The sequence below is a fragment of the Saccopteryx bilineata genome, chromosome 4, assembly GCF_036850765.1.
Source record: "Saccopteryx bilineata isolate mSacBil1 chromosome 4, mSacBil1_pri_phased_curated, whole genome shotgun sequence".
Lineage (NCBI taxonomy): Eukaryota > Metazoa > Chordata > Mammalia > Chiroptera > Emballonuridae > Saccopteryx > Saccopteryx bilineata.
Window position 1 is genome coordinate 180,266,625 of NC_089493.1, and position 26,142 is coordinate 180,292,766.

Here is a 26,142-nt window from a genome sequence, read left to right on the forward strand (position 1 = left end):
GCAGAATCATCCCCTGCTCTCCCTTTGGGCCTGCCCAAGAAATTATAAATTCTTGTCCTGTCAGAAAGTAAATGAAGAACACACAAAAATAATTAAGAAATGTACACATTGCCTATTCCCCAACACTTTTTTATATAATATGTCATGTTCTTGTATGAATATATTGTTATATTTTAGATTCATTGTTATTCATGGTTCTGAACATTTATTTATGATTTTTAGAGTCATGAAAATAATTGATGTTCACTTGGAGAGTCAAGAAAATTAAAAGCGCATATTATCTACCACTTCTTAAGAGCTATCAGGACTCAGGGGTCATGACATGAGGGTCCTAGTGGTGTATTTGTATGATGAGCCTGCGTTCTAGGTCAGATTCTGTGCGACTTGGGGATTATTAATGCTTACTTTTTCTGTACATCTGATCATCGCACGGATAGAAAGTGCACATACTGTGCCTCAAGTATGAAGTATTTTGTTTGATTGCTTCCCTTTTTTTCTGCCTACTGTTTTGTGAATTCACTGGCTGGGTAGATGTGGCCTTAGGACCCAACATGGGGTTGGAGTTTCATGTCTTCACTTTGAATCAACAATGAGCTGCCCCGTCTCCTTTCTCTGCAAGCCTAGTTCTTCATGGCAGCTGGTAAGGAGAGCTTTCATGTAAGGAGCAGCCTTGACCATGAGACCTTCACAGACATCTTTTGTAATCAAGGTGCCTTTCCCCACTTCCTTAATCCCAGCAGAGGGCCACACTGTGCCTCGGCACAAATGCCATGCAGGACACTGTTCTTGTACTTTGATGTCAGTCCCTGTTGCCCCGTACTGAGTTCTTATCCCTCACTAGGCACTATGCTGTACGTCTTCCATACAGTGTCTCACTGCCCACAGCAGCCTGTGGGGTGGGTGCTGTTCTCCCCCCACTTTACAGGTGAAGAAACTGAGACCTGGAGAGGTTAAGGTGCCCACCTGCATTCACACGGACAGCATATGGGAAGAGCCAGGTTCCATGCCCAGTTCAGTCTGCCTAAATCCAGGCTCCTGATCACCGTGCACAAAGCAGAAATGTTTCACATCTCTCGCTGCCAGTTTGTTGGGGTGGAGGGAGCTTGTCAACCATCAACATCAGTGATCTAATACTCTTTTAAAGTACAGATGTTTAAAGGTGCACAGTGATGCTAAATTCCTTACATTTGCTATTTAAGTTCATCCTTTTATCTCTGTAAGGGGGGTGCTGTTATTATCCCCATTTTGCACATCAGTATCCCCATTTCCCAGTTGAGGAAAATGAGGCTGAGTGATCTATAGAGTTCATCTCTGACATGGCAAAGCTGCAGTCTCACCCTCTAAATCCCAACGTAACTGCGACAGCACCCTGCAAAATAAAGGCTCAAGTCACCCCATGGTTAGCCGTTTGGGGCTGTGTTACTTGGAGTAATTTCTAAGGGTGAGGCTGTCCATCAGGACAGTCGGCATTGGACACATATCTTCAGCAACAAATCACACGGCACTTCCCCCACGCCGCAAGGCGGTCCATGCAGCGTTGTCTCTGTCTCCACAGTGGCAATTCCGCCTCCACTTGCACGTGTTTCTCTCTGGAAGGCCCACTTCATCTTTACACAGCCAGTTCTGAGAGGTGCTTTTGACTCCCTAGCACTCCACGCACCATTCTGTCAAAGGGCAGGGTCCAAACCAAAGGCCCTCACTGACGGGCAGAGGAGAACACGTGCAAACAGAGCTGAGGAATGTGTGGGGGCACCACAAAGGCCTGACTTGTGCTCCTGGATCTGGGGGTGCCCTTGGGCCACCCTAAAGACAATGTACATCCAAGAGCTCTGTTTGCAAAGGTGGCCGAAAGCCAGACAAGTTTGTCCTACAGAGCTCCTGTAGCAGTAAATGTTTCTGTCTAGATCACTCTCTGTATTAGAGCGGAAAAGACTTCCATGAGAAGATCCTGTTGTCTGTTGCTGCCCCCTGCCCGCCAAAGTCTGTTTATGGGCTTTCTCAGAAGCCCCACCCATGCTCTCCCTGCCCGCGCCCCCCCCCAAAGATGTCCCTAACTGTGCCAGCCTGTGCCAGAGTTCTTAGACTTCATCACAGCTCTGAGGCTTACAACTCCATACTAGGTTGTCAGCTCCAGAGGAGCAGAAGCTAACTGCTCAGGACTTAGCACACCTGCTCTCTGCCTAGAAGACACCTTTTAGATGTTAATGGAATGAACTGATATGGGGAATTGAAACAGGGCACACAGGGTGGGGCAAAAGTAGGTGTACCGGTGTTTATATGGGGAATAATACAATAATTAATAGTTAATTATGCAAGAATGAACTCTGTGTTTCGTGTGCTCACAACGGTACACCTGCTTTTGCCACACCCTGCGTTCCATACCTCACACCAGATGGGAGCTGCGAACCCGGGGAAGGGGCCAGGCATCCCTTAATCTTCATGTCAGGAAGGATTTAGAGTAGTGATTGGTGCCCCTGCTTCTCCCTGTCATCTACAGACTCAACCTCTCAACTCTCATCAGCGTCACCTGCAGTCCCTCGCACTCCATTTGCGGTCAGCGAGCGTCCATGGGTTGCAAACGGAGGGACGCAGCCTCCTCTCACCACGCTGGGCTTTCTATATTTAGATGATCACATCAGCTGTCCCCAGGGGTTTGCCTTTGAAAGCTTTCTTTGACAGTTGGTGTCACCCTTCATTTAATCACTTCTTTTCTCGACAACTCTCTCTGTTGACTCTTAATTTGATCTGAGCATTCAGCTCTTCGGCAAATATTTATTGACAGGCTAGGGGGTGCCAGGAAGGTGCCAGGCCCCGGAGGAACTGGCAGTCCCTCCCAGTGTTGACGTGCTAACATGGCAACTCTAAAGAATCATTCAACATAGCGGCTCAACCCAGTTAAATACTGAGAAAGGACTAAGAGTACCCAAATTTGGGCACGGCGCAGAGAGAGCTGAGCAAGAATGCTATGAAGGAAAGCCGGGCCCTGTTCCCAGCTTATTTTGAGCAAGTGCCTGAGTGTCGGTCGCTTCATGATTCACGACCAGGAAACTTTAAAAAAAAAAAAAAATAGAGATCCACCCCAGCATCATTACATAAAGGTATTCCAAAGTAAAATAGAAATCAGGGTCCTGTGGTATTGTTTTTAAATACCTGTCATGCTTTTGAAAGGGTCAGTTCAAAGACAACCAAAGCGTCCTATTTTCAAGGATAATGATAATAATAGGCACATTTGATGCTTGCTGAGGATAAACTTACAAACGACCCTTCCGGTTGATTTTAATGACAAATCTCAGTTTGTGTCAGTTTTTTTGTTGTCATTGTTGGTGTTGTTTTTATATTAAGAGTGAACAGGGATCACTGTGGCCAATACATTATGATACCTACCACAAAGAAGCGGGTAACTTCTTTTTCTTTAAATTGGATTGTTTTGGGTGACATTGGTTAATAGAATTATATAGGTTTCTGGTATGCATTTCTATAATACCTCATCTGTATATTGTGTTGTGTGCTCACCCCCCCAAGTCAGGTGTCTTTCTGTTACCATTTATCCCCTTTCCCCTTTTCTACCTCTCCCCACCCCCTTTCCCTGCTAATCACCACACTGGTCTGTGCCTGTGAGTTGGTGTTTTCGTTTTTTTTCCTTTGCTTAATCCTGTCACCTTTTTCACCCTGGTAACTTCTGATTACTCTGTTTTCTGTAAACTGATTAGGGAAGAATGACAGTGTATAGGGAGCCCTGGGTGGAGAGGCCCAGACTCTGTTGTTTAATTTAGTATTCCCGGGGGCAAAATCTCATGGAAATAAATTTGTTTAAAGGAAAATTTTATAATAACACGATAAACCCCAAAGTGAAATCACATGTCGATGATACATTTCTTAAGCTTCCAGGCTACTCAGAGATGGGTGTCTTTCTGAAGGCCTTCCTGCAGTTCTAGATCTTATTGATAGAATTTGGCAGCCTAGTATACCTCTCCAAAAACCTTTTTTAAATTTTATTATAGATAGATAGATAATAAACGGATAGATTGATTGATAGATAGAAAGACAGATAGAAAAGTTGTAATGACAGTCCAGAGTGTGGTACTTCTGATATCATACCCAATTTCCCCTATTATTAATATCTAACGTCGATATGATACCATACTTCCTTGTCATAATTAGCTAACCAATTGATATATTATTGCTAACGAGAGTCCGTCCCTTATTCAGATTTCCTTAGCTTTTACCCAATGTCCTTTCACGTCCGAGGCTCCCATCCAGGGCGCTGCATGATACTAAATTGTCTTCTTTCTTCAGGTTCTTTGTGGTTGTGACAGTTTCTCCGGTTTTCCTTGGTTTCGAGGACCTTACCCACTCCAAGGAATCCTTGGTCAGGTCTTCTGCAAACTGACCCACCGTTGAAACTTGTTTGATTTTTTTTCTCATTATTAGATGGGGGATTATGGGTTTTGAAGAGGAAGACCACAGAGGTAACGTGTCATTTTCTGCACACCTGTCAAGGGTGTGTACTATTAATGTGACTGGTCACTGCTGACGTTGACCTTCGTCACCTGTCTGAGCCAGTGTTTGTCAGAGCTCCCCCCTGTGAAGTGACTGCCCCCTCCCCATGCTGTCCTCTTTGAAAGGAACTCACTAAGTGCTTCCCACCTTTCAGGAGTAGAGCGTTAACTATGAAAACTGTTTGGAGTTCTTCTACATGGGAGATGTATTTATTTATGTCAGTGTGGGCTCGTGGATATTTATTTTATGATTGGGGTCATAATTCAAGTACTACATTATTTATCTTGTTGTTCATATTGTTCCGGTGCTGGAAGCTCTTTCAGTTGCCTCCCGTGTCCCTTTGATGTCCTCTCATAATTGTGGGGTATTTCTCTGTTTGAATTTCTTATTTGTTTTCTAAGCACTTTCTTCCTTTCTGGCATGTAAAGATCCTCCAGGCTCATGTGTTATATTTCTAGCCTCAGTTCTAGAATCAGCTGTTTCCTAAGCACCCCTCCCAATGTATGTTTTATTTCTTCCTTTGTTATAGTTTATAAAGTATTCCGGTAGTCAGAGGCAGATTTAACGGCGGACGCCCTGGGCCCCGACTTCCAAAGGACCCCATAAAACCCCAACTTTATACTTTTTTTTCTAATGACACCAAATTTGGTTTCATATGTGCGATTTTAACCTTAATAATACGTAATAGTTTTTATTTATTTGAAAATATGGTTAACACATATTTTTATTTTCCCTGTCTCTTTTTTATAACGGGCCTGATATTTTCTTCTGCGCCGGGGCCTCCACCGACCTTAATCGCCTCTGTCTGTAGTCCCTGTGCCTGCTGCTGACACATGTTGTCTGTCTTGTCCCCCTGTTAACACCAGTGGGTAACCTTTAACCTCATTTCATGAGTACAGAAACTGAGGCTCAAAGAATGTAAGAGATTTACCCAAAGCCACACAGTGAGATAAAAATAGTGGTGATTGAGGCCCAAATTTGTCTGACTCCACAGCTTATGCTCTGAACCCTCCCTCCACAAGGCCAGCTTCCCTTGTTATCCACGTCAACCTTAGATGGAAACTCCGCTCTTGTGAACCATCCTGAAAAGACGAGAGCCAGCCAGACCCTCCTCCGGGGAAGAGCCCTCGGGCTCTCTTTATGCTGATTCCCTTCCTCCTCTAAACTTCATCTGCACTGGGAGTGAGAGCCTTCCCTGAGTGCAGAAGTTGTGCGCTGTCAGGTGGTTTTCCCCATGTATCTCAGTTCCCAGATCAGAGGCAGCTCCTCAGAGGGCAAGGCAAATATGCAACCAAATGCAGGGTTATCAAAGGCAAAAGTGAAACAGTGTGTCTTTCATGCCAGGAAAGCAAAGATCTCAATGGAAGTGATATCTATCACATTGTTGTAATGATCACTTTGCATTGACTCAGCCTCCCTCTGGGCAATGAGTTTCTTCTCAAAGATAGGGATCTATCTTTTCCATTCAACAGGGCCTCAAACAATGTACAGCATGTTCTAGGTACTCTGTCAGTGTGTATAAAATGATTGACAGAAGCTATTGGGTTCTAGGCCGGAGACAACGTATTCTTGACTTACCATCTTAACCTGCTTTCCTCATAAGAAGGCAGTAGTATAACGTAGTTCTAAAGGTAGACAGGCTGATCACATTAAGAAATGATACCTGCTTCATTTTCAAACCCCACAGAAAAAAAGACAGTAAGTGGAGAATAAAATCGAAAAGGAATAGATCTACATGGTCACAGAGAAAGGGAGAGAGCATGATGAAGGGAAAACGATGGAAAGTGGGTGGGTGAGAACCACATTCCCCAGTGGATTGACAGCCCCTGCATACAGTGTAGACCAGGGTCACTTATCCATGAGACAGTTTAGGCACAGTGCCCAGGGCTCACAAATGCCATAACGCTACCTGGAATGGGGCTGAAAATGAAGGCTTTGAAAAATGTGCACAAAGACCATTTAGACTTTCCATCTATCCCCAGATCCCATCCCTAGTGGACCCAACTAAGCAAGTAACTCTTCTCAGCCTAGCAGAAAATAGGAGAATTGTTTTCTAGAAAGTTGGACCGGAGGACCTCTGGGCTGGAGACATTAGACACAGATGAAGTTAGAAGTGAGTCACAGGCTTCGCTGAAAGTCTGTCCCTGAACAGCAAAAGGCCCAGCCCCCTTCTCCTCTGACACTCCGAACTCTTGCGTCTACAGTTGCAGCCACCACCTTCCTGTCAGGAGTTAAGAGAATTCCTCGTTGAGAAAACTAGCCCACAGGTACTGACTGCCCACCATTTTGGAGGTTCTCCATTTCATTAGCCAAATCCCTGCTCCTGTACCCTCCGGTTTTACCCTTCTAGGAACACAGAGCTTCCAGCCAACTGTTTTTATTTCCGTCTAAGAGGGGATAGGGCATGGATCAAACAAGGAAGAGAGAGTATAAAAAGGAAGGTTCAAAGGATAAGAAAAAGCTCTTAAACATTAAAAGTAGGCCTGACCTATGGAGGCACAGTGGATAGAGCATCAGCCTGGAATGCTGATGTCGCTGGTTTGAGACTCTGGGCTTGCCCGGTCAGGGCACATAGAGGAGCAACTACTTCTATGAGTCGATGCTTTCCCACTCCTCCCTCTGCCTTTCTCTCTCTCTAAAATCAATAAATAGTCTTTTAAAAAATTAAAAGTATATGCCCTGGCTGGATAGCTTGGTTGGTTGGAGCATTCATTGTCTTGATGTACAAAGGTTGTCAGTTCGATTCCTGGTCAGGGCACCTACAGAAACAGATTGATGTTTCTGCCTCTTTCTTTCTCCCTTTCTTTCTCTCTAAAATCAATAAATCAGCCCTGGCTGGTTGGCTCAGTGGTAGAGTATCGGCCTGGCGTGCAGAAGTCCCGGGTTCGATTCCCGGCCAGGGCACACAGGAGAAGCGCCCGTCTGCTTCTCCACCCCTCCCCCTCTCCTTCCTCTCTGTCTCTCTCTTCCCCTCCCGCAGCCGAGGCTCCATTGGAGCAGAGATGGCCCGGGTGCTGGGGATGGCTCTTTGGCCTCTGCCACAGGTGCTAGAGTGGCTCTGGTTGCAACGGAGCGACACCCCGGAGGGGCAGAGCATCACCCCCTGGTGGGCAGAGCATCGCCCCTGGTGGGCGTGCTGGGTGGATCCCGGTCGGGCGCATGCGGGAGTCTGTCTGACTGTCTCTCCCCATTTCCAGCTTCAGAAAAATACAAAAAAATAAAAAATAAAATAAAATCAATAAATAAGTTTTTTTAAAAATTAAAAGTATGATAGTGGAAGTTAAAAAATATTAACAGAAAGATTGGAACTTAAATATGAGGTATTTCCCAGAAGGCAGAACCTAAAGAAAAAGAATTGAACATTAGGAGAACAAAAAAACCTAGGAAATAAACACATTGATTTTGAATGAAAGAGTTATTGACTTCAGGAAAAGAAAATAATGTTCCAGAAAGTAAAAGGATATGTAGTTAAAGAGCACTGCTTGACTTAGCTCTGGACAATACAACATAATCATAATAATATAGACTCTGAATATTGATTTCACCAAAGTTGTAAGGAAGAGACCATACCATTGCAGGAATTCAGTGGATAACGTTTCAAGGTGGTAAATCAAGAGATCACATAACATAGGAGAGTATTTGGGGCCACAGGGAAGGAAATATCTGAGGGAGTTTCTTGGTATCAATGTAAGAAATGTCCAGACCTGTAGTAATTTGATAAGAGTTTCTTGGAGCCAAAACTGACAGCACTCTGGGAAACAAGATCTCAGATGCTGCAGAGAATAACCGTTTTGCAATTTCTTTTATACCTTCAGAGTTGAGGAGTGAACGGAAGAGTACACGAAGGTCGGACAAAGCAAGGTTCAGGATAGTTAGCGAGGCTGTGTGCCTCCTTGAAGGTGGTTATGCCTTCAAGGAGTGTGGGAAAGAGGATGACTTCCGGCATTTCAAGGTGTGTTAGCCTGGATGTACAAGATCAATGGACAGGGCATGCTTACACCTTTTACTGAAAGAAGTTATTGACCTGGGGCACGACTACCCACCACAACCTTCCCCATTAGGAACTTTGGATCAGATCTCCCTGTGAGGTTACTTCCGGTTAGATTTATTACAGGGCCCGTTTTTGGTCTATGCTAGCAAACTGAAAGATCTTGCAGTGGTGAGTGGTGTAAGCCACCGCCCTCTGACAACAGTTTTGTGGTATTGGACATCTACATGTAGTGTTTCTATATAAGAATAAATAATGCATTTTTTAAGATTTTAATTTTTATTTATTTTGGAGAGAGGATGGAGAGGGAGAAAGGCAGGGCACAGGAGCGGGAAGCATCAACTCACAGTTGTTACTTCTCATATGTGCCTTGATGGGACAAGCCCAGGGTTTCGAACCGGCAACCTCCGCATTCCAGGTTGACACTTTATCCACTGCACTACCACAGGTCAAATAATACATTTTTAAAACTCAGATACAATAATTTCAAAATGAGAGCAGGATGGAGCCATTCGGTATTCAAATAGCCACATGCATGCGGTAGCCCTTGGAGGGCACCGTAGAATAAACAATATTCACTTCAGTGAACTCAATCAAGAAGAAATTTGGTTCTTTTCTGCTTTAGAGAAACAAATGTGACCGGATTCTTCTCCATCACAACGCTGTCTGCTGTGGTGATTTGGGGAGAGTACTGATGTGGCCTGTTCTTCTGGTCCATTGTGGGAGCAGTGGGGCAATGTCTCGGTCCTGACTCTCCTAGGGAGGAGTGAAACTCCCCAGACCAGAGGCTGCCCTGCGAGTGGGCGGGGCACAGGGCAGAGAGGAGAATCTTCCAGGGCAGATAGGGCCTCGCCTCAGACAAGAGAGGACTGTTTCCTCAACTTGTCCTAAGACCTAAGACCCCAGGAGTGCTTGGCTTGGCTTGTGCTTTTGTGGTTTTGTCTCAGTAAGTAGAACCAGAGAGCCAAATAAAATCACACTGCCCAGCTGCCTTGCCAGGCTCATTACATTCATGACCTGGTTCATGTTTTTTTTTTTTTTTCCTGGTCATCTTTCTTTTACAGGTGTTGGAAGAATTATAGCAGTGTGTCCCAGGCGAGCATGACTGTGTGTATGTCAGGGAAATCTACGTTGGGCGTGCATCTATCTGTGTAGTTCTTTGGAGGAAATTCATTTTGGATGAATGACAATTAATAATCGCATATGTGGGGATCATTAAACATTTGAAGATTTTAAATAAAGTCTCATCAATGAGAACTTGGCTAAAATCAGTTCAGCCTCTTCAAGAGTTGGGAATTTCAGTTGTTGGGTTGTTTTTTTTTTTGTTCTGAAATCTACTGTCATTTTCATGTGGTTTCTTTTCTCTTATTTTCTTCTTACAGGGTAATGCCCTGTACTTCAAATCAGCCAGAAATGTGACTGTGAACATTCTCAACGACCAGACTAAAGTGCTAACTCAGCTGATCACAGGTAAGAGAAGGAAGAGCTTAGCAGCGCCTGGCCCGTGCTACACACTCAGAAAAATGCATCACCAAAAATTGAATGTAATAATACCATGGGAACTAAAGACAGGAACGTGTGCTAACACATTTCACAGCGTGGAGAAAGAGAAGGTAGCATGTCCTCCCTGATTCTACCAAAGGGTAGAGTGTCTTCACATGCACACACTTAACGAATACAACTCCAGTGATATTTGTTTAGGGGGGAATAAACTGCTTTTCATGTAGCGCTGCCCCTGCACACAGGCCGGCTGCATCATCTGGCGCTCGAGCACAGAGAGCTCTCTGCTCCATCACTGGAGGAGAAGCTGACTGTGCTGGCTTAGCTGGGAGAGAGCACAGCACCCATAGAACCACGCACACTGCACTCGATGGGCTGTAAGAGGGACTTGTAATGGGAGTTTGAATCCAGCCATATTTGCCGTACGTGCTGACTTTGAACGTAACTCAACTGTGCGAGGCAGGTGCACCCCCATGGACTGTGTGTGGGGTTCCTTTCAGCTACCAGCTCTGCTCCTAACAGCTGTGGAAAGCACCCACTGGGTTTGAAGCTGCCTATTCCTGAAATTTAAACAAGGGTTGGTTATTCACAATAACACTTACAATGATGAGCTTGGGCCTCGTGGCCGTGCTGATGTGTTCAGGGGGAGGACCGGTGCCCCCTCTGATGCTATGAGCAGCAGTGAACAAGAACCAGCAGGCACCCCACTGTAGAAGGGAAGAGGGGTTTGTGCATGAGTGGCATTGCGATACGTCCAGACAGAAAATGCCATTTGTTTGGCTTCGGGGCTGAGAGAAAAGTAGGCAGATGGACATTCTGAGAAGCCAGTTGCCCAAGTGCCCTGGAGCATCACTGTGACTCAAACATCAGGAGCCTCGCTAGTACGCAGGCCATGGGGAAACAGGTGCCTCCGTGCCCAGGCTGGCTGTCCGGGCGAGAACCGCACTGGCCACCCCCCAGGACCCCCGCATCTAGGTGTCTGGGGATCCAGAGCCCATGGGCGACGTGGACCATCTACCAGCGGAGAGCTGGGGTGGGAGGGGCGGTGCGTCAGCGTTGCTCCAGCCCGCGTGTGGACTGTCGGCGGTGCTTACAGAACATCTGGCCCGCAGTCGCAGTGCTAAATAATTAAATAAACAGCTTCGGTAAGCAATGATTTAAGTGGCATGTGTGAAAATTGCCTCCAGGAGGGGAATAAATCCAACCTCCCACTCCCAGAGTTCCACATTCACAGGGAACTTACTTAGCCTGTTGATCATTTGCCGTTTGTTTGTGATGGGAGATTCCGCTAACTTGAAAGATTTTGTTTTGATAAAGCTGGAGCTGCCCCACTGACTATTCTTCAGCAGGGAGTCCTGCTCCCGTCCGGTCCTTCTCCCTCCCGTCTCCCCCTCTCCCTGCCGCCTCTATCCCTTTCTCTGTCCCCTTCTTCCCCATCTGTCTCTCCCCCTTCCCCTCTCGCTCCTCTTTCCCCCTGCCCCTTCTTTCTTCCTCCTTGTCTCTCTGGTCTCTCTCCCTTTTCCCTCTTCTAGTCCCTCCTCTCTCTTGCCTTCCTCCTACCCTGTCTTCTGTTTTGCTGTCTCCCTGACCGAGTCAGGCCCTCGGGAACTGACCCACCTGTCCTTAACTCTTCAGGCCAGGCGCGGGATAGCCATTCTAACGCTGCCAACCCACAGTGATTTCTAAGGAGCGTGGCAGATGTGTTCAAACGATCATTCTAAGTACTCCTACACATACACACACACCCCCTAAAGCATTCACTCAGGTTCTCTGTTCATATTTATGCCCACAGGGGGCAGCGCAGAGCAGTTTCAGGAGACAGTTTCCTGTTATGCCTGGTGGTGTACTTTCCCAACAGCAATTGACTCCTGCCATCCAAGAGGCCAGGTTTACTAAGGCAATCCAAAGGAGTCAAGAACCCCCTGTTTACCTAAAGAATGTCTCAAACACCCCAAAGAAATTCCAATATTAGCAATTCAGGGAACCCTGTCACATGAAACAACCTTTTTGAATGACGGTTAAGTTCCCAGCCTAGAGCACAAATGCGCCTTTGACCCAGCTGCTGATTTAGTATCAGCTCCTTAGTGGGTCCAGCCAGGGAGCCCTCTGACCTGCGGGAAGTAAAATTGTAGGGGGAATCTTCCACAGCATCTTGCCAGAGTGGGGAAGGGGCCCAGGATCAAGGGAGTTTGGTCCCTTGGTGGCAGTGGCTTGACTGGGACATGGCTGGTGCACCCAGTTGGACCCCAGGTCTCCCTGTTTAGAGATTAATGAATGAGGTACTTCACACACACACACTGCCGTGCACAGATGGGGATTGACAGGAGATTACTTTCAGGTTGCAAATAGTGATTTCTTTTTTCCTATCCCAGAAAGGAACAACGGGTTCACCAAGGGACCTCCGGAGCAGTCAGTCTCCCGTTCCTTTCGTGTTCTCTCTAGAATCAGCTTTCAGGATCTCACCATGCCAGAGGAGGTTTGGCAGCCCCAGGTGAAATGGGAAAAGCACAAGCCATCTGCGCTGCTGAGCCAGCAGTCTCTCTCTCTGCGGGTGGTTTTGGCTAAAACTACCAATTAATGAGCATTATGCACCCAAGTGGTTCTGGCCATTGGTAAATTCCATTTTGTGTTTTGAGAAGCCCTGGAAAGCAAGATCACTTAATTGTGTTTTGTGTCCTCTGATTCCCTCCTGTCTTCAGTACACTCCCCTGTGTGTGTCGTTACCGTTCATAGGTAACCACCGTGTACACAGAGGCAGGTGTTCTTGACTCCACAGCGGCCGTGTCTCATGTGACTGCCTGGGTCCGTGGAGGCAGAGTCCGAGTACTGAGTTCCCTAGTCACACCGCCACTTTGCTGTCTGACTGGATCCAGAGTGGGCCCACTGTGCTCGCCCGTGCCCAACCCGAGGTCATTCATCATTCATTCATTCGCACTGCTGATCCAGAATCACACCCCCCCCCCACACACACACCTTAAAAAAGGTAATAATCCCAAAGCATTGAGAAGTAATACAGATTTTTCTGAAGGTTTGGGTGTGACCAGGAAATCAGCGCGTCTTATTCCTCCCAGGGCAACTAACCCAAAGCCCTCGTGAACAAAGCTCTTCTTTTAGGATCTCTCACAGGTCCTTGTCTCCAGCTTTCTCCTTACCCTCATCCCTCTGAAAGCTCCCTCTCGGCCTGCCCCTCCTGTTGACTCCAGCCCCCTTCTCCTTCCGGGACAAACACACCTCCCTTTTCTCCTGTGAAACAATTACAGAAGCTCAGCTCCAGGCCCCGATCTGCCATTAGTTCACCGGAGGACCCTGAACAAGCTCTCGGCCTTTCTGCCACATGCTCTTCTCACCCACAGCATGGAGGTGGTCAGCGAAGATAACGCCCGTGTCCTCTGCCATTGGGGAATCTTGTGCTGTGTCTGCTGGTGCAGTTCCCCACTCATTAAGAAGCCTTGTTCATGTCCTTATTTTTATCAATTTTAGGGCTAATGTGGATGGTCTAGCAAGAGCTCAGGTCTGCCGAGTTGACAAGATTCTCTGAATGAGGCAAGTGCCCTAGGAGGCTCCCATCGTTAATTCTTTCGGTGCGTTGTGAGCACTGCGTTAGAAAAGTGCTGATGGCCGTGAGCACGATGATGATGATAATCGCAAGAGCAATTTTCACAGTACTCTTTCTTCTTCTTTTTTTTTTTTTGCCTACAAAGTTATTTTTATAAACAGTATAATTTGATCATTTTAACCTTTCTCTGGAGTAGATAGAATAGGGTGATAGTATAATTTTATGGATGCAGATAATGAAGTTCAGGAAGATCAAATGATTCGCTCAAAGTCACATTACCAGACAATGAATTGGGACAAAATTCTTACCTTCTGACTAAAAGGAGAGCATCCCCAGATGTCCAGGGGCTGACTGGGACAGACCAGCCAAGCCATGGTGTTCTGTTGGACCATAAATAATCTCACAGAACATCAACACCAGACAAGGCCACTTGGTTGGCCATGAAGGATAAAGACAAACCAGAAACAAAAGACAGCTCAGACAGAATGAAAACATCCATCCACACCACGAGAAAGACCAAACGTTCCTCTATCTGGGCTAATAATACAGTTCTTTCATTATTCATTACAGTATTAGCATTGCTCTGGGCTTCCCTACTTCTAGAAAAGATTTCTTAAGATACCAGTCGTAAAATTACTCCCACTTCCTGACAGCATCTAATCCAGGGGTCTCAAACTCAACTCAGCATGTGGGCCACAGAGCAAGATCACAGCCGTTCGGGGGGCCGCACTAGGTCTACAAAAGGCAACTGTTACGCAACACTTTTCTCACTGCAGTTGAAAACAAAAAAAATCAGTACAACAAGCACAATCGTACATGCAGTTTACTCAGTGTCACAAAACGACCAGAAACTGTAGTTCGCATCACAACTGCTGTTAACTAAGCTAATATCTAGCTAGGATGCTAGAGAAATGAAAAATACAAGTAGGCCCCTAGGCTTACTTAATTTTATCCAAAATATTTTGAACTTCGTGGATTAGTCTGCGGGCCGCACAAAATTGTTCGGCGGGCCGCATGCGGCCCGCGGGCCATGAGTTTGAGACCCCTGATCTAATCCAAAGCAAAGTCTTGCTTCCTTCAACCCTGCCCAAAGTAGCCTGATATAAGGCCAAACACTGTAATAAGTTCTTCCTCATTACCCACCTGCCCTCTGTGGTTCCCCATGAAGTGTGTTCTCCCTCCCGACCATGAGTACTAACCCCAACTTACTCGACTACAGGAACGTTCCTGGTTAATTCTGGCTGGAAGGCATGTGGTCTCTCCTGTTACTACTTTTATTAAAAACCGGGAGGAAACAAAAATTGTCTATCAGAATTTCCTGGAAAAGTCTGGTTAAATACAAGATGTTTGGACCCTACCCACAAAATCTGTTCGGTATGGATTTCCAGACCAAAGGATCAATTTCTTTTGCTCTGAACTGGGTTCAGTGAGACTCTTTGCACTCCTGGGTGGTTCTGATGAACTGGACGTATTCAGGAAGCTCCGGCTCAGGCAGACTGAATCATCTCCTTTCTTTTCTCAGGAAATCTAACATAGGAACCTGTTTTATTTTTCCATCATACCCCAAAACTCTCTGCAGTTATTTATTTATTTTTACATGTTCAAACTTGTATCTGTCTGTCTCCATCAAAAGATCAGTGCTGTGGGCTTGGGGGGCAGCGTCTTGCTTATGCCGCTGTAACCCCGCCTTCAAGAATATCAGTGGTCATATGACAAACCCTCTACAATTTATTTTTCATGAAATAAAGTTCTAGCATAAAAGATTCAGCAACTTCCCAGGCAAGTAATTGGCAAGACATTATTGTAACCTTTCCTGCCAGGAATGATCTATGTACTGAGGAAGTTGACTTGTCTGGTGTCAGATGCAGCCATTGGGTCAGGGGTACTGAGTGGGACAGATTTCAGCTGAATTTAAAGGCACCCTTTACACCAGGTCAGGCTGGCCAAAGATATGCTGGCGGCTGCCAAGAGGTGGTGAGCCTTCCGTGCCTTGATATAATCAGTGCAAAACTTACCAGTATTTGATAGTAATTTAGTGCTTAGCTCAGGGAAATCTCAGTCAGGCATTAGTCTGGAGGAAGAACATGGTGATCTTTGAAACCATAGCCTAAGAGCATATGATAGAAGGTAACTGACAAGGCATGGCTGCAGTCGTGTGAGACTGATGTTCATGGTTGGCTTCTGAAAACCAATCCATGCATGTTAAAGCCCAATACAGTCTTGTCAGATGTGTACGCTGTATGAAAAGCTCTAGTAACTGAAAGAGACTAATGTCTTCTCCCTCTCTCGCTTCTAGGTCCAAAAGCCATTGAAGCTTATGGCCAAAAATTCGAAGTGAAGACAGTCTCTGGCAAGTTGCTCTTCTCTGCGGATAACAACGAAGTGGTAGTCGGAGCGGAGAGGTTACGAGTTCTGGGTAAGGACACTTTTTAATTGGTCTGATGCTACTGTGTACATCTGACAGAAAGAGTGACATGGGACCTACGGAAGTGATTTAGGCCAGTTTCCTGGATTCTCTTACATGAAGGCAGTTGAACCCCCACACCCGAGAGCCTGGTCCACGGTGACAATTTCTCAAGTCATGAAGTCTCTGTGGCACGTCTGCCAACACGGAACTCTGGCTGGGGTGTGTGGTCACACCAGGAAGTGTAACAGAGCACATCCTGTCCTCACAGCCGGCAGTCTAGCGAGAAGCTGGCTGGACCTGTATGCATGTTATAGCTATTACTAGACCTGGCTGTAACTTAAGAATCCCCGTTGCCTGTGTTACGTAACTGGTGACGTCATTGTAAACCTGCACAATTCCATTTTGGCTTTGGATTATTTCAGTTGACCTTTGTGATGGTTTTATACAGTGCTTGTTTGACTTGTTTTAATCTATGAAGGTTTGGTTATTTTCTCCACTATATTGAAGTGAAATTCTATTAAGAGGAAAGACGTGCGTTAGTGCAGAGTGGGTTGGCTTCAGTTTGGCGTCACATAGTCAGGCTTCCTGAGCAGTGAGATGTCAGGTGATAAATCCCAAACATGGAGTCCTTCAGTACTAAAATATTTATGAAAAAATTTTAAAAAGCCTCTCACTTGAACCCAAACCAAAGTACTCTCTTGCCTCTTTTCTAAAAATTTAGGAAAAACACATGACAGGGTCAGACTTTCCATATCCAAGGAGGATCGTTTGCCTACCTTATACTGACATGACTCAGTGCTTATTTTTAAAACTGGATTTTTAAACATTAGATTGTATAAGTAATGATCAGGAACGAGCCACTTTTTCTGGACACCCGGCAGTGGTGTAGTTCTTAATCTAAACTTGAAATTTTACATTTCTCCTTTGTGGAAAAGTCTACAAGCCACGAGATGCAGACACGTCCGTGAGTGGGGTCAGCTCTCGTACAGTCTTTCAGGTGTGTGACAAGAGTCCGGCTGCTATCATCTTCCCCCAGAACTGTTTGGCAATGGTTCCTTTCTTCTGTACGTTTTGGCTGCAGGATTGGTGATAGAACATACTGTCAGCTGGATGATCTACTCTGCACTGATTTATGTATCACTAGACTGTAATCACAGTCTTCCTTTTCCCCTCCCACCTCTTTGCCTGTAAGTTTACTGTATGTCATGATCATATTACTATATTAGATATCTACAAATCAGTTTAGCACTTTTTATACTGTCGGATACTTACAATGAAAACTTTCACCAGGTTATTGAATAAATTTAATATTATTAGAATTTTTTTTTTTAAATCATCACCTAGGGAACTTCTGAGAAGTTTGAGCTCATCAACCCAACCATGGGCATACTGAATTAGAAGCCCTGGGAGAAGGCCCCAAGAATTTGTTTGTAAAAACATTTGCAGAAATTCCCGTGGTCCCACTGTTGGGGTCATTGAACCTGAGAACACAAGAAGTGAGTGCTTTGTGGCTGTCTGTTAACACGATCCAGAAGGGTGGTTTAGGAGCTCTGGTGCTGGAGCTGACCTGGATCTTAATCCCTGATCTGTCACCCATCAGCTGTGACTTTGGCCAAGTTACCAATGTCAGAGCCAGTTTTCTTTGTAGTTTGATCGAAGAACAGCTACCATGTCAGGTTGCCCCTGCGATTAACATGAGATCATGTTATATGAACTCATCACAGTGCCTTCCACAAAATAGTACTCAGTAGTAGCTGCTGCTGCTGCTAATACTCATGTTACTGATTCCATTAATAACACTATTACTACCTTTCTTTCTGTTGATCCCTAAGCATCACTGAAATGTAGTGGTTGAAAGCTCACAAATGAACCCTCTCTGATTTTAGCCCATCTCTATCCTTTGCTAGCTGTGTGCCCTTAAGCAAGTTATCTAACCTCTCTGTGCCTGTGTTTGTTCATCTATAAAATGGGGGAGTGGTGGATTGTAGAAGTATCTACCTTCTTAAATTCTTGGAAGGATTGAATGAAATTATGTAAAGTAGGTAGTAAGTTGACTAACAATTAAATGTTCACTGAATGCTAGTTGGAAATGACTATTGTTCTCTGTAGTATTAGTTCCACTAAGCATCTTTTTTCTTCTCCATACCGCTGTCCTGCCCTCAGTCAATCAGCTTGTCTGGTCTGTCTGCTGCTCTCCATCCTCCTCTCCCCCTCCCCCTCCCCCTCCCCTTCCCATCAATCATGCCGTCTTCTCCTCTCCCACCTGCATTTGACTCTTACTTCCCTATCACTGCTACTGGCCCCATTATGCTCCCTTATCAGTCTAAACTGTGGCATCATCCTGACCAACACGAGGCGGCTCAGCAGAGTTGTAAGATAGAAGTGACCGTCCTGAGGGCTTCATGGAAGTGAGAATTCAGGGTGCGGAGGCAGGGCTAGGGACAGCTAATCCCTGGCTGGGTGCCCCCCTGTGGCACAAACTGGAACAACAACCTTTGTCATCACTTTTTTCCTATCTGTAACATGTGAGATGTCTAGAACAGAAGTTTTCAAATAAAATTTTTTGAATTCAGCAACAAAAAACTTGTAAAAATAAAATTTTATACCAAACCCCGGTAAATAAAAGATATAAAGTACTAGGACTGCTGTGGGTTGTGGGTTGGGCTTTGGAGGGGCAGAGGTCAGCAATTAGAGTCCTAGCTTTATCGTGTCATTCTTACTCCCTATGTGCCCCCATGTACTACCTCTCCGTGCTTATTTTTAAAACCCCCTAAGTGGAAAGTCTTTAAAAAAAGTAAAGTCTACTGACCACTTGTTGAGCACCAGGTACCATGCTCTACACGCATTATTACATGTCCAGCTCACCAACCCCGTGTGAGGTGGGCATCATTTTTATTACCCTCCTTGTACAGGTGACAGAACTGAGCCACACACAGTCAAGGGTGAGAGCCAGCATTCCCTGCCGGGAGTTTGAATGTAGACTGCTTTCCTGTAAAGCGTTCTACTCTGCTGCCTCCTCAAATTTACCCCATTTTCAGATGAGTAAACTAAGGCTTGAAAAAGTGGAGAAATTTGCCCGAGATCAAGTTCAAATCCTTGCCTGTGGACTCCCGCCCCAATGCACTTAATTGCAAGTAAATACATTCGTTCTAAGACCCTTTTCAACTCTCATAATTAATGGTTGCCTTATTATTTGTAGAAGTGGCACTTTCAATGTTAGTTCTAGGTTCTGGGGGTTTAATAAAACGCACACGTGTGCACACGCACACACTTCAGGCCGTTCTCTTGTTCAAGACCACGTTGCCATAGCAGCTCTAAAATACTTGCCCAGGGAGAAAATCAACGATATGTCACTCCAAAACCTTTCCTACAAATGCTGTTTGGCACTTCCCATTAGCCCAGGGACAGAGAGTCAGAGAGAGGGATAGACAGGGACAGACAGACAGGAACGGAGAGAGATGAGAAGCATCAATCATCAGTTTTTCGTTGCTACACCTTAGTTGTTCGTTGATTGCTTTCTCATATGTGCCTTGACCGCGGGCCTTCAGCAGACTGAGTAACCCCTTTGCTTGAGCCAGCGACCTTGGGTCCAAGCTGGTGAGCTTTTTGCTCAAACCAGATGAGCCCGTGCTCAAGCTGGCAACCTCGGGGTCTCAAACCTGGGTCCTCCGCATCCCAGTCCAACACTCTATCCACTGCACCACCGCCTGGTCAGGCCCCATTAGTTCTTTAGTGCTTCATGAATCAACTTGCTGCTTGAAAGTCTGCCTTTGCAAAGATACAGGGTAATTTTAGATGTCTGAACATTTTGGTTGACTCTTAGTGTACAAAATTCTATCACAGTCTCCTTGAAGAACTTTGCTCCACCCCACCCCACCGCAGTGTAGACTCTGGGCCGAAAGGTTATTGTAGCTTTTGGTCACTTCAAGGCAGGGGGAGGTTTTTGTTGTTGTTGCTTACGCTTGTGACGTGTGTCTTAAAGATGATTTAGCATAAAATCTGTCTCTTGCCCTCATTAGGAACATTTGTCCTTTTATGTAAAACTGTAGAAAGAAAGCATCCTGATAAAGACCACGGCTGCTACCAGGGCTGAGAAACCTAGGAAATGACCACCCCGCAGATCTCTCATCAGCTTACTCAGTGCAATGCACTTCCTGTCAGCTGGGATGCAGCCATAGGGTGTGGAATGAGAAATTTAGCTGGTTTCACTTTCAGCTTAATGTAAGGCTTGTCTTTCGGAGTGGTTGGACTGCGCAAGCTCTTGGGAGTTCTGAATTGGGATGCCTAGTCCGTGGTGGAGTCTATCAGACCGGGGTTTGAATCCTTGCTCTGCGATCTAGCATCTTAGCGACCCCAACCCAAGTGTGTTTAGTTTCCACAGGTGTGAAACGAAGAGAGGTGAACCAAACAAAGACTGGAAGTAAGGGTGAATGAATGTAGTAAGAAACCTATTTAAATAAATGTTGTTTTTGTTGAGTAGGAATACACAGTATTGTGAAACGCTGAACTAGGATGGTCGCAACTTGGCCACAGCTTTGCTGGTGACTTTCGGTTGAGTTTTGTACTCAGCTTTTACAACTTTGTTCCAGAAAAGCAACAATACAAATATAGTTGATGCGTGTTGAGGGCTTTCTCTGTGTAACATGCCGAACTGAGCTTACAGAGAGGGCACCGGCTTACCACCTGGATTTGCACAGGGGCAAACTGAGGCCCAGCTTGTCCTGAGTTACTAGAAACTGGAGGAGTCGGGATCTGCAGCCAGGCAGCCTTGCCCACCACTCAGTGAATGGCCTCGTTCCCAGTAACCTCCAGCTTCTCCACATCCATGGCACGTTGGCATCCCAGGGAGAGGGAGAGACCTGGGCAACCGGTCCTCCCCTCCTCCCCTTCTCAGTACTCTGCTCCCGCCCCCCAGTTCTCCCGCCCCCCCCAGTACTCCCACCTCTGACTGTTTCTCTGCTTCCTGCACGGACCCTCCTTTCCCCGAGAAAGTGACGGGGATCACACTAGGCATCGCACGTGGGCTCCCCTGGGGTTCGGTCCCTGTTTCTCTCTTCTCACGTTTCTGTGGGAGATCCCACAGTTGCATACAGTCTCAACATTTGCTCTTTTCGAGTGACCCCCAAGTCTGCATTTGCCTTGAATTGTCTTCTCAGTTCTCACTCCTAATCCCCAAACAGCCTAGGCTCTTCTGCGTGGCTCTCTTCCCGTCGCTTCCAGCCCATCACCTGCTTGGTATGTTTCCCTCCATATGTTTCCCTCCCTGACTCCCTGCCCCTCCAGAACCCTCATCCCTGCTTCTCTGTATGGGGCCACTATTGCCCTTTGGTCTCCAAAGCCTTGCTTTTATTCGGGTACCAGACCCTGTCTTTCTTCACAGGAGTGTGGATGTCCGCACCGATGTTGGACTTTCCATATGACAAAGATATCTATTTAGGTCTGACACAAGAACATTTAGTTCTGTCCATTTAATTACCAAAAAAAAAAAAAAAAAAGTTCTGAAATGAGTGTCTAAGATGACATGCGGTAGAGTTTAGCTTTAATTCCGGAACAAAATCATTAAATCTTATACGGGAACAGTCTTTAAAAAGCAGTCAGAAAACAGGAACCATATAGGCCAGTGCCTCTAAAAGGCATCTTCCTGGAGACAGCAGGGAAAACATAATTTTGATTTTCATTAATGGCCAATTTCACTGCACAATGAATTGAACATTATAGCATTTATAAACAAGGCATAATTATAAGGTGTTATTCTAATTGTTAATTAGGTCTGTTTATACTCTAGATTAGTGTTTTTTTTAATATGTCCCCTAGATGCCACTTGATGCTAATTATCCAAGTTATGTTATTATCAACTGAAAAGCATTTTTTAATTAAGTCTAAAGCCGTTTAAATTAGCATAAGATTTATAGAAATTTAAATGTGATCTGATGCTTTTATTTATTTATTTTTGCAAGGAAGACCTCAGATGATACAGTTAGCCTTCTGAATTAGCTTTTGATGAAACATTCTACTGCAACCTAGCGATGGATAATCGTGATGAAAGGAGTGAGGTGTTCTCAGTAGTGTCCATTCATTAAACCTGTATCATATATACATGTGTGTGTGTGTGCATATATACGATATCTCCAGGTCACTACTGCTGGCGTTATGGAGCTACAGAGATGAAAGTCAGGGAGCTATCTGATCGGGAGGGAGACACACGACTGGTATCTAAGGGCCCCGGCAGAAGACAAGCTGTTTACTAGGACAGAACAAAGTGACTGTGGAAGTACGGAATCCAGCTGTGGTGGGGTGGTGTCCAAGACAGGGTCTAGAAAGCATCTTAAATGAGGGGAGCCTTTGAACTAGGTGTGAGCATGGATTAGGAGGAAAACAGAGCACCTGCTTGGTGAACGACATCACACGTTTGTCAGTCAGGGCTCGCTGGATTTAAATGATATAAGTCCCATTAGAGAGCCACGGGAGAAAAGATTTATTGCCTCGCATGATGGGAAAACTCAGCAGTCGGCAGCTTCAAGCTAGATGCAGTAGCTCGAATAACGTGACCACAGTTCCATCTCTCTCTTTCTCGGACCATCTCCCAGCTCTGTTTCCCAATTTTGTATTCTGTCTTCAGCTCTGCCGGTGAGCAGAAAGGGTGCTTTTCTTCGTGATATCAATCCAGGGAAGTCCTGGGTTTTCTTTCCTCTGACTGGACTGACTTGGGCCATATGCTCATTCCTGATCGAGGTGTGACCAGGATGATGAAATGTGCTCGTTACCATGGGGACCTGGGCTGTGTCCCTCTGCTAGAGCCTGAAACATTGCTGGAGGCAGAAATGACAAAACTGAAGCTGTCCTACCTTGGGCACGTCATGAGCAGGCAGGGTTTTCTGGAAAAGACAATAGCGCTGGGAAATGTAGCAGGCCTCAGGACAAGAGGAAGTCCGGAGGTGGGATGGATGACTGCGTAAAAGAAGCCGCGGGCATGAGTCTGTAGAACAGGGGTCCCCAAACTACGGCCGTGGGCCACATGCAGCCCCCTGAGGCCATTTATCTGGCCCCTGCCGCACACCCGGAAGGTGCACCTCTTTCATTGGTGGTCAGTGAGAGGAGCATAGTTCCCATTGAAATACTGGTCAGTTTGTTGATTTAAATTTACTTGTTCTCTATTTTAAATATTGTATTCGTTCCCATTTTGTTTTTTTACTTTAAAATAAGATATGTGTAGTGTGCATAGGGATTTGTTCATAGTTTTTTTATAGTCCGGCCCTCCAACGGTCTGAGGGACAGTGAACTGGCCCCCTGTGTAAAAAGTTTGGGGACCCCTGCTGTAGAAGCTGCCCAGAGCTTCTGAGGACAAGGCATGGGGACACCACTCATTTGTGGGGTTGCCAAAAGTCCGAGCTTGACTCACCGGCATGGAACACGCACACAGGGAGTGAGATAGCGGTGGGGGGAGGGGTTGTGCAAAGGAAAGTTGGGGTGTTCCCAGGAGAGGGACTAGAGCCTGGGCAAAGATCAATAGAAGATATTCATTGTACTCATCGAAGGTCTGACCATGGAAAAGCATGACCACATACATGTGACAGTGGACCCCGGGATTGTGAATGACGTTAGTGGAGGATCCTTTGTAAGTTTCCTCTCCTTGCTTGCTCAGCTCCTGAGACACTAGCTAGCTCCCCTCCTTCATTACCAAGCGGGTTCCCACCCCCCCCCCCCCAGTGTTTCTACGGACTCTCCCCTCTGCATTGAACCCTCTCTTGTAGTCTGCGCGTACAAGGTCTCTTTCTTTATGGCTCACATATCACTTCATCGAAGAGGTCCTTCTTGACCACCTTGTGGAAATAGCATGTTCCCACCATCGGCGTCTATGCCAGGAACTGGCAGTGCCTGGTTCTGTCACTCACACGGCCGTTCTCGTCCACAGCGCCTGCGGTTGCCTTCACACGACAGCAGCAGAGCTGAGTGGTTGAGACAAGTCACGTGGCACACAGATTCTAAAGTATTTGTTATCTGATCTGACACTTCACAGAAAAAAATTAGCACGGAAGCTTCATGACGACAGGAAGTTACATTTTGCAGAGTCTAGAATCGTGCCTGGTGCATAGCAAGCACTCAGAAATCTTTGTTGCGGGAGGGGATTGAAAGAATTTAGACACTGGAACGTTTCATAACCAGTCTGATGGTGCAGAGGAAAGGGGGGAGGAGAATGTGCCCCCGCCTTTGCCGACCACGGCACCACATTTGCTGAGGACTCATCAGGATCGAGAACTGGGCCATGGCCGCCCTCCCAGAGGCATCTTCAGGGTGTCCCATGTCCCCCGGTCCCGGGTTCTTCCTAATCCACTCTGCCTTTGCCCATGAGGAGAAACCTGGAGGCTTTAGAATATGACAAAACGGCCTTGCTCGCCTACCAGCACGTGAGAGGCTGAAGGACGGCCCTAAAAAGCAGGGCACAGTGCCTCTTACGTGAGGGCCAACTCAGATGTTGGTCCTTGGGAGCGAGAGCCTGGCAGTCAGATAGGAACATTTGGTGACAAGTCAGAGGGGCCTGAGCCTTGCAGGGACCTCCTCCTGCTCTGTTGTCCTCAGCAGAGACTCTCTGCTTGGGAAAAGGAGTGGCTGGTTGTCAAATTCTTCTCTGGCACCTCATCCGAAAACTGGTTTATTTTTTACAGGACTCATGCATGTGATCAGAAAGACACGGTTCCCACAAATCACGTCGTGAGTCTCCAGGCTAACAACCCCAACCTTAATAAACCAGAGAAAAGTGATTAGGAAAAGCACAGTTCTACAATAGAGAAATAATAATTGGGTTTCATCTGACATGCTACTGGGAGTCCAGCTCCTAATAATGGTCAAAAAAAAAAAAGAGAGTCAGTCCAGAAGCCTGGGCAATTCCCCTGCCCAGTGTCCCACGCTCCTCCACCCACCGGCGCTGAAGCCACCGCGGCTGCGCTCTGTCCCTCACCTTCCCGGTTAGTTCCTGGCGTGGAGGAAAGGGCGTCTGCGGGCCTCACACACCTTTTCCCTTTGGCCAGAGGGGATGTGATTCTAGATCGGCATGATGGATGGATTCATCATTCTGGGTGAACATCCCCAGCTGCCCCTGCAGCCTCACCTCGCGTCCCTCTGTGCTGTGCCCTTGTCTCCCTCGGTCACACGTGGGGTTTTGGGGGACAGGGACGAAAGTCAGCCAGGGGTGGTCCTCATCTTTCTAGACTGATTAAAGAGTTGATGAGTTTCACGATTTGGCTGCTTTGAAGAGAACCAGGTCCAGCACTTATGGGGGGGAAGGGCCGTGTTGCTGTGGTTTTTGGTTTGTTTGTTTGTTTGTGAAACAGACAAGACTTGAATTTCCCTCTCAAGCTGCAGCTAATGTGCTTTCAGGCATCTGTTGGTTTTTATCATCAAAGTTTTCTTCTTGCCAGGGAATAGCAAGAACGGAGTATTTTCAGAAAAGGAGATAGACTTTTGCAGGGCCATCTTCCATGCCAAGAGGCTGTCTTTGCAGCCTAGCGATATTGTTTGCTTTCTCCAAATATTCTTCGGCAACCAAAAAGTTACCTGAGTTGAGCTTGCTTGCTTTCTTTCTTTCTTTCTTTCTTTCTTTCTTTTCTTTCTTTCTTTCTTTTCTTTCCTTTCTTCCCAGCAGAGGCCAAGGGGAATGTTGGTATTCCACAGTGGCACCGGGGATTTAATGAGATGACAACATGAATAATAAACTCTCGGTGTGCAGACTAAGGAAGGAAATTAACTTTGTGCTCCTTTATTGGAGGGACTAGAATTTAACTCTGCTTAGTTGAGTGGGAGAAAAGAGACTAAAAATTCTTTGTTTAGCTCCTGGTGTGTGCCCTCCCGCCTTGCTCTGGGCTGTGCCAGGTACCGCTCTCCTCATCTTAACTCCTGGTGCACCCTGGCTTCCCCGGACATAGTGAGCAAGGTGGGCAGGGTGAATCAAACAAAAGAAATAGGGAGAAAGAGAGGAGAAAATACCCAGAACCCTTCAGGGCACAGAATAGTAGCAAATGCCTACATTTCTCTCCTCTGGGACAGTCATAGGGACAGCAGAATGGTTCATGGTCTTGTGTTTGGAGACAGACTGCCTGGAGTCGACTCCTGGCTCTTTGGCACAACCTTGAGCAAGTTTGTAAATCACGGAAAGCCTCCGGCTGCACATCTGTAAATGCAGGCGGTGAGAGTGCC

The 26,142-nt window shown here is 46.2% G+C and overlaps 1 protein-coding gene across 4 annotated transcripts in view; it reads left to right on the plus strand.

Moving 5' to 3' along the window:
- SGCD (sarcoglycan delta) overlaps window positions 1–26,142 on the plus strand; it is a 381,422-nt gene that overhangs the window by 217,689 nt on the left and 137,591 nt on the right. For all 4 annotated transcript variants that reach the window (XR_010731067.1, XM_066273104.1, XM_066273105.1 and 1 more), the window contains exons 4-5: window positions 9,871–9,958; window positions 15,841–15,960. Coding sequence is in view for 3 of the 4 variants with exons in the window: in XM_066273104.1 (XP_066129201.1) it covers window positions 9,871–9,958; window positions 15,841–15,960 (208 nt within the window). In the remaining variant the exon portion in view is untranslated. The remainder of the gene's footprint in view (window positions 1–9,870; window positions 9,959–15,840; window positions 15,961–26,142) is intronic.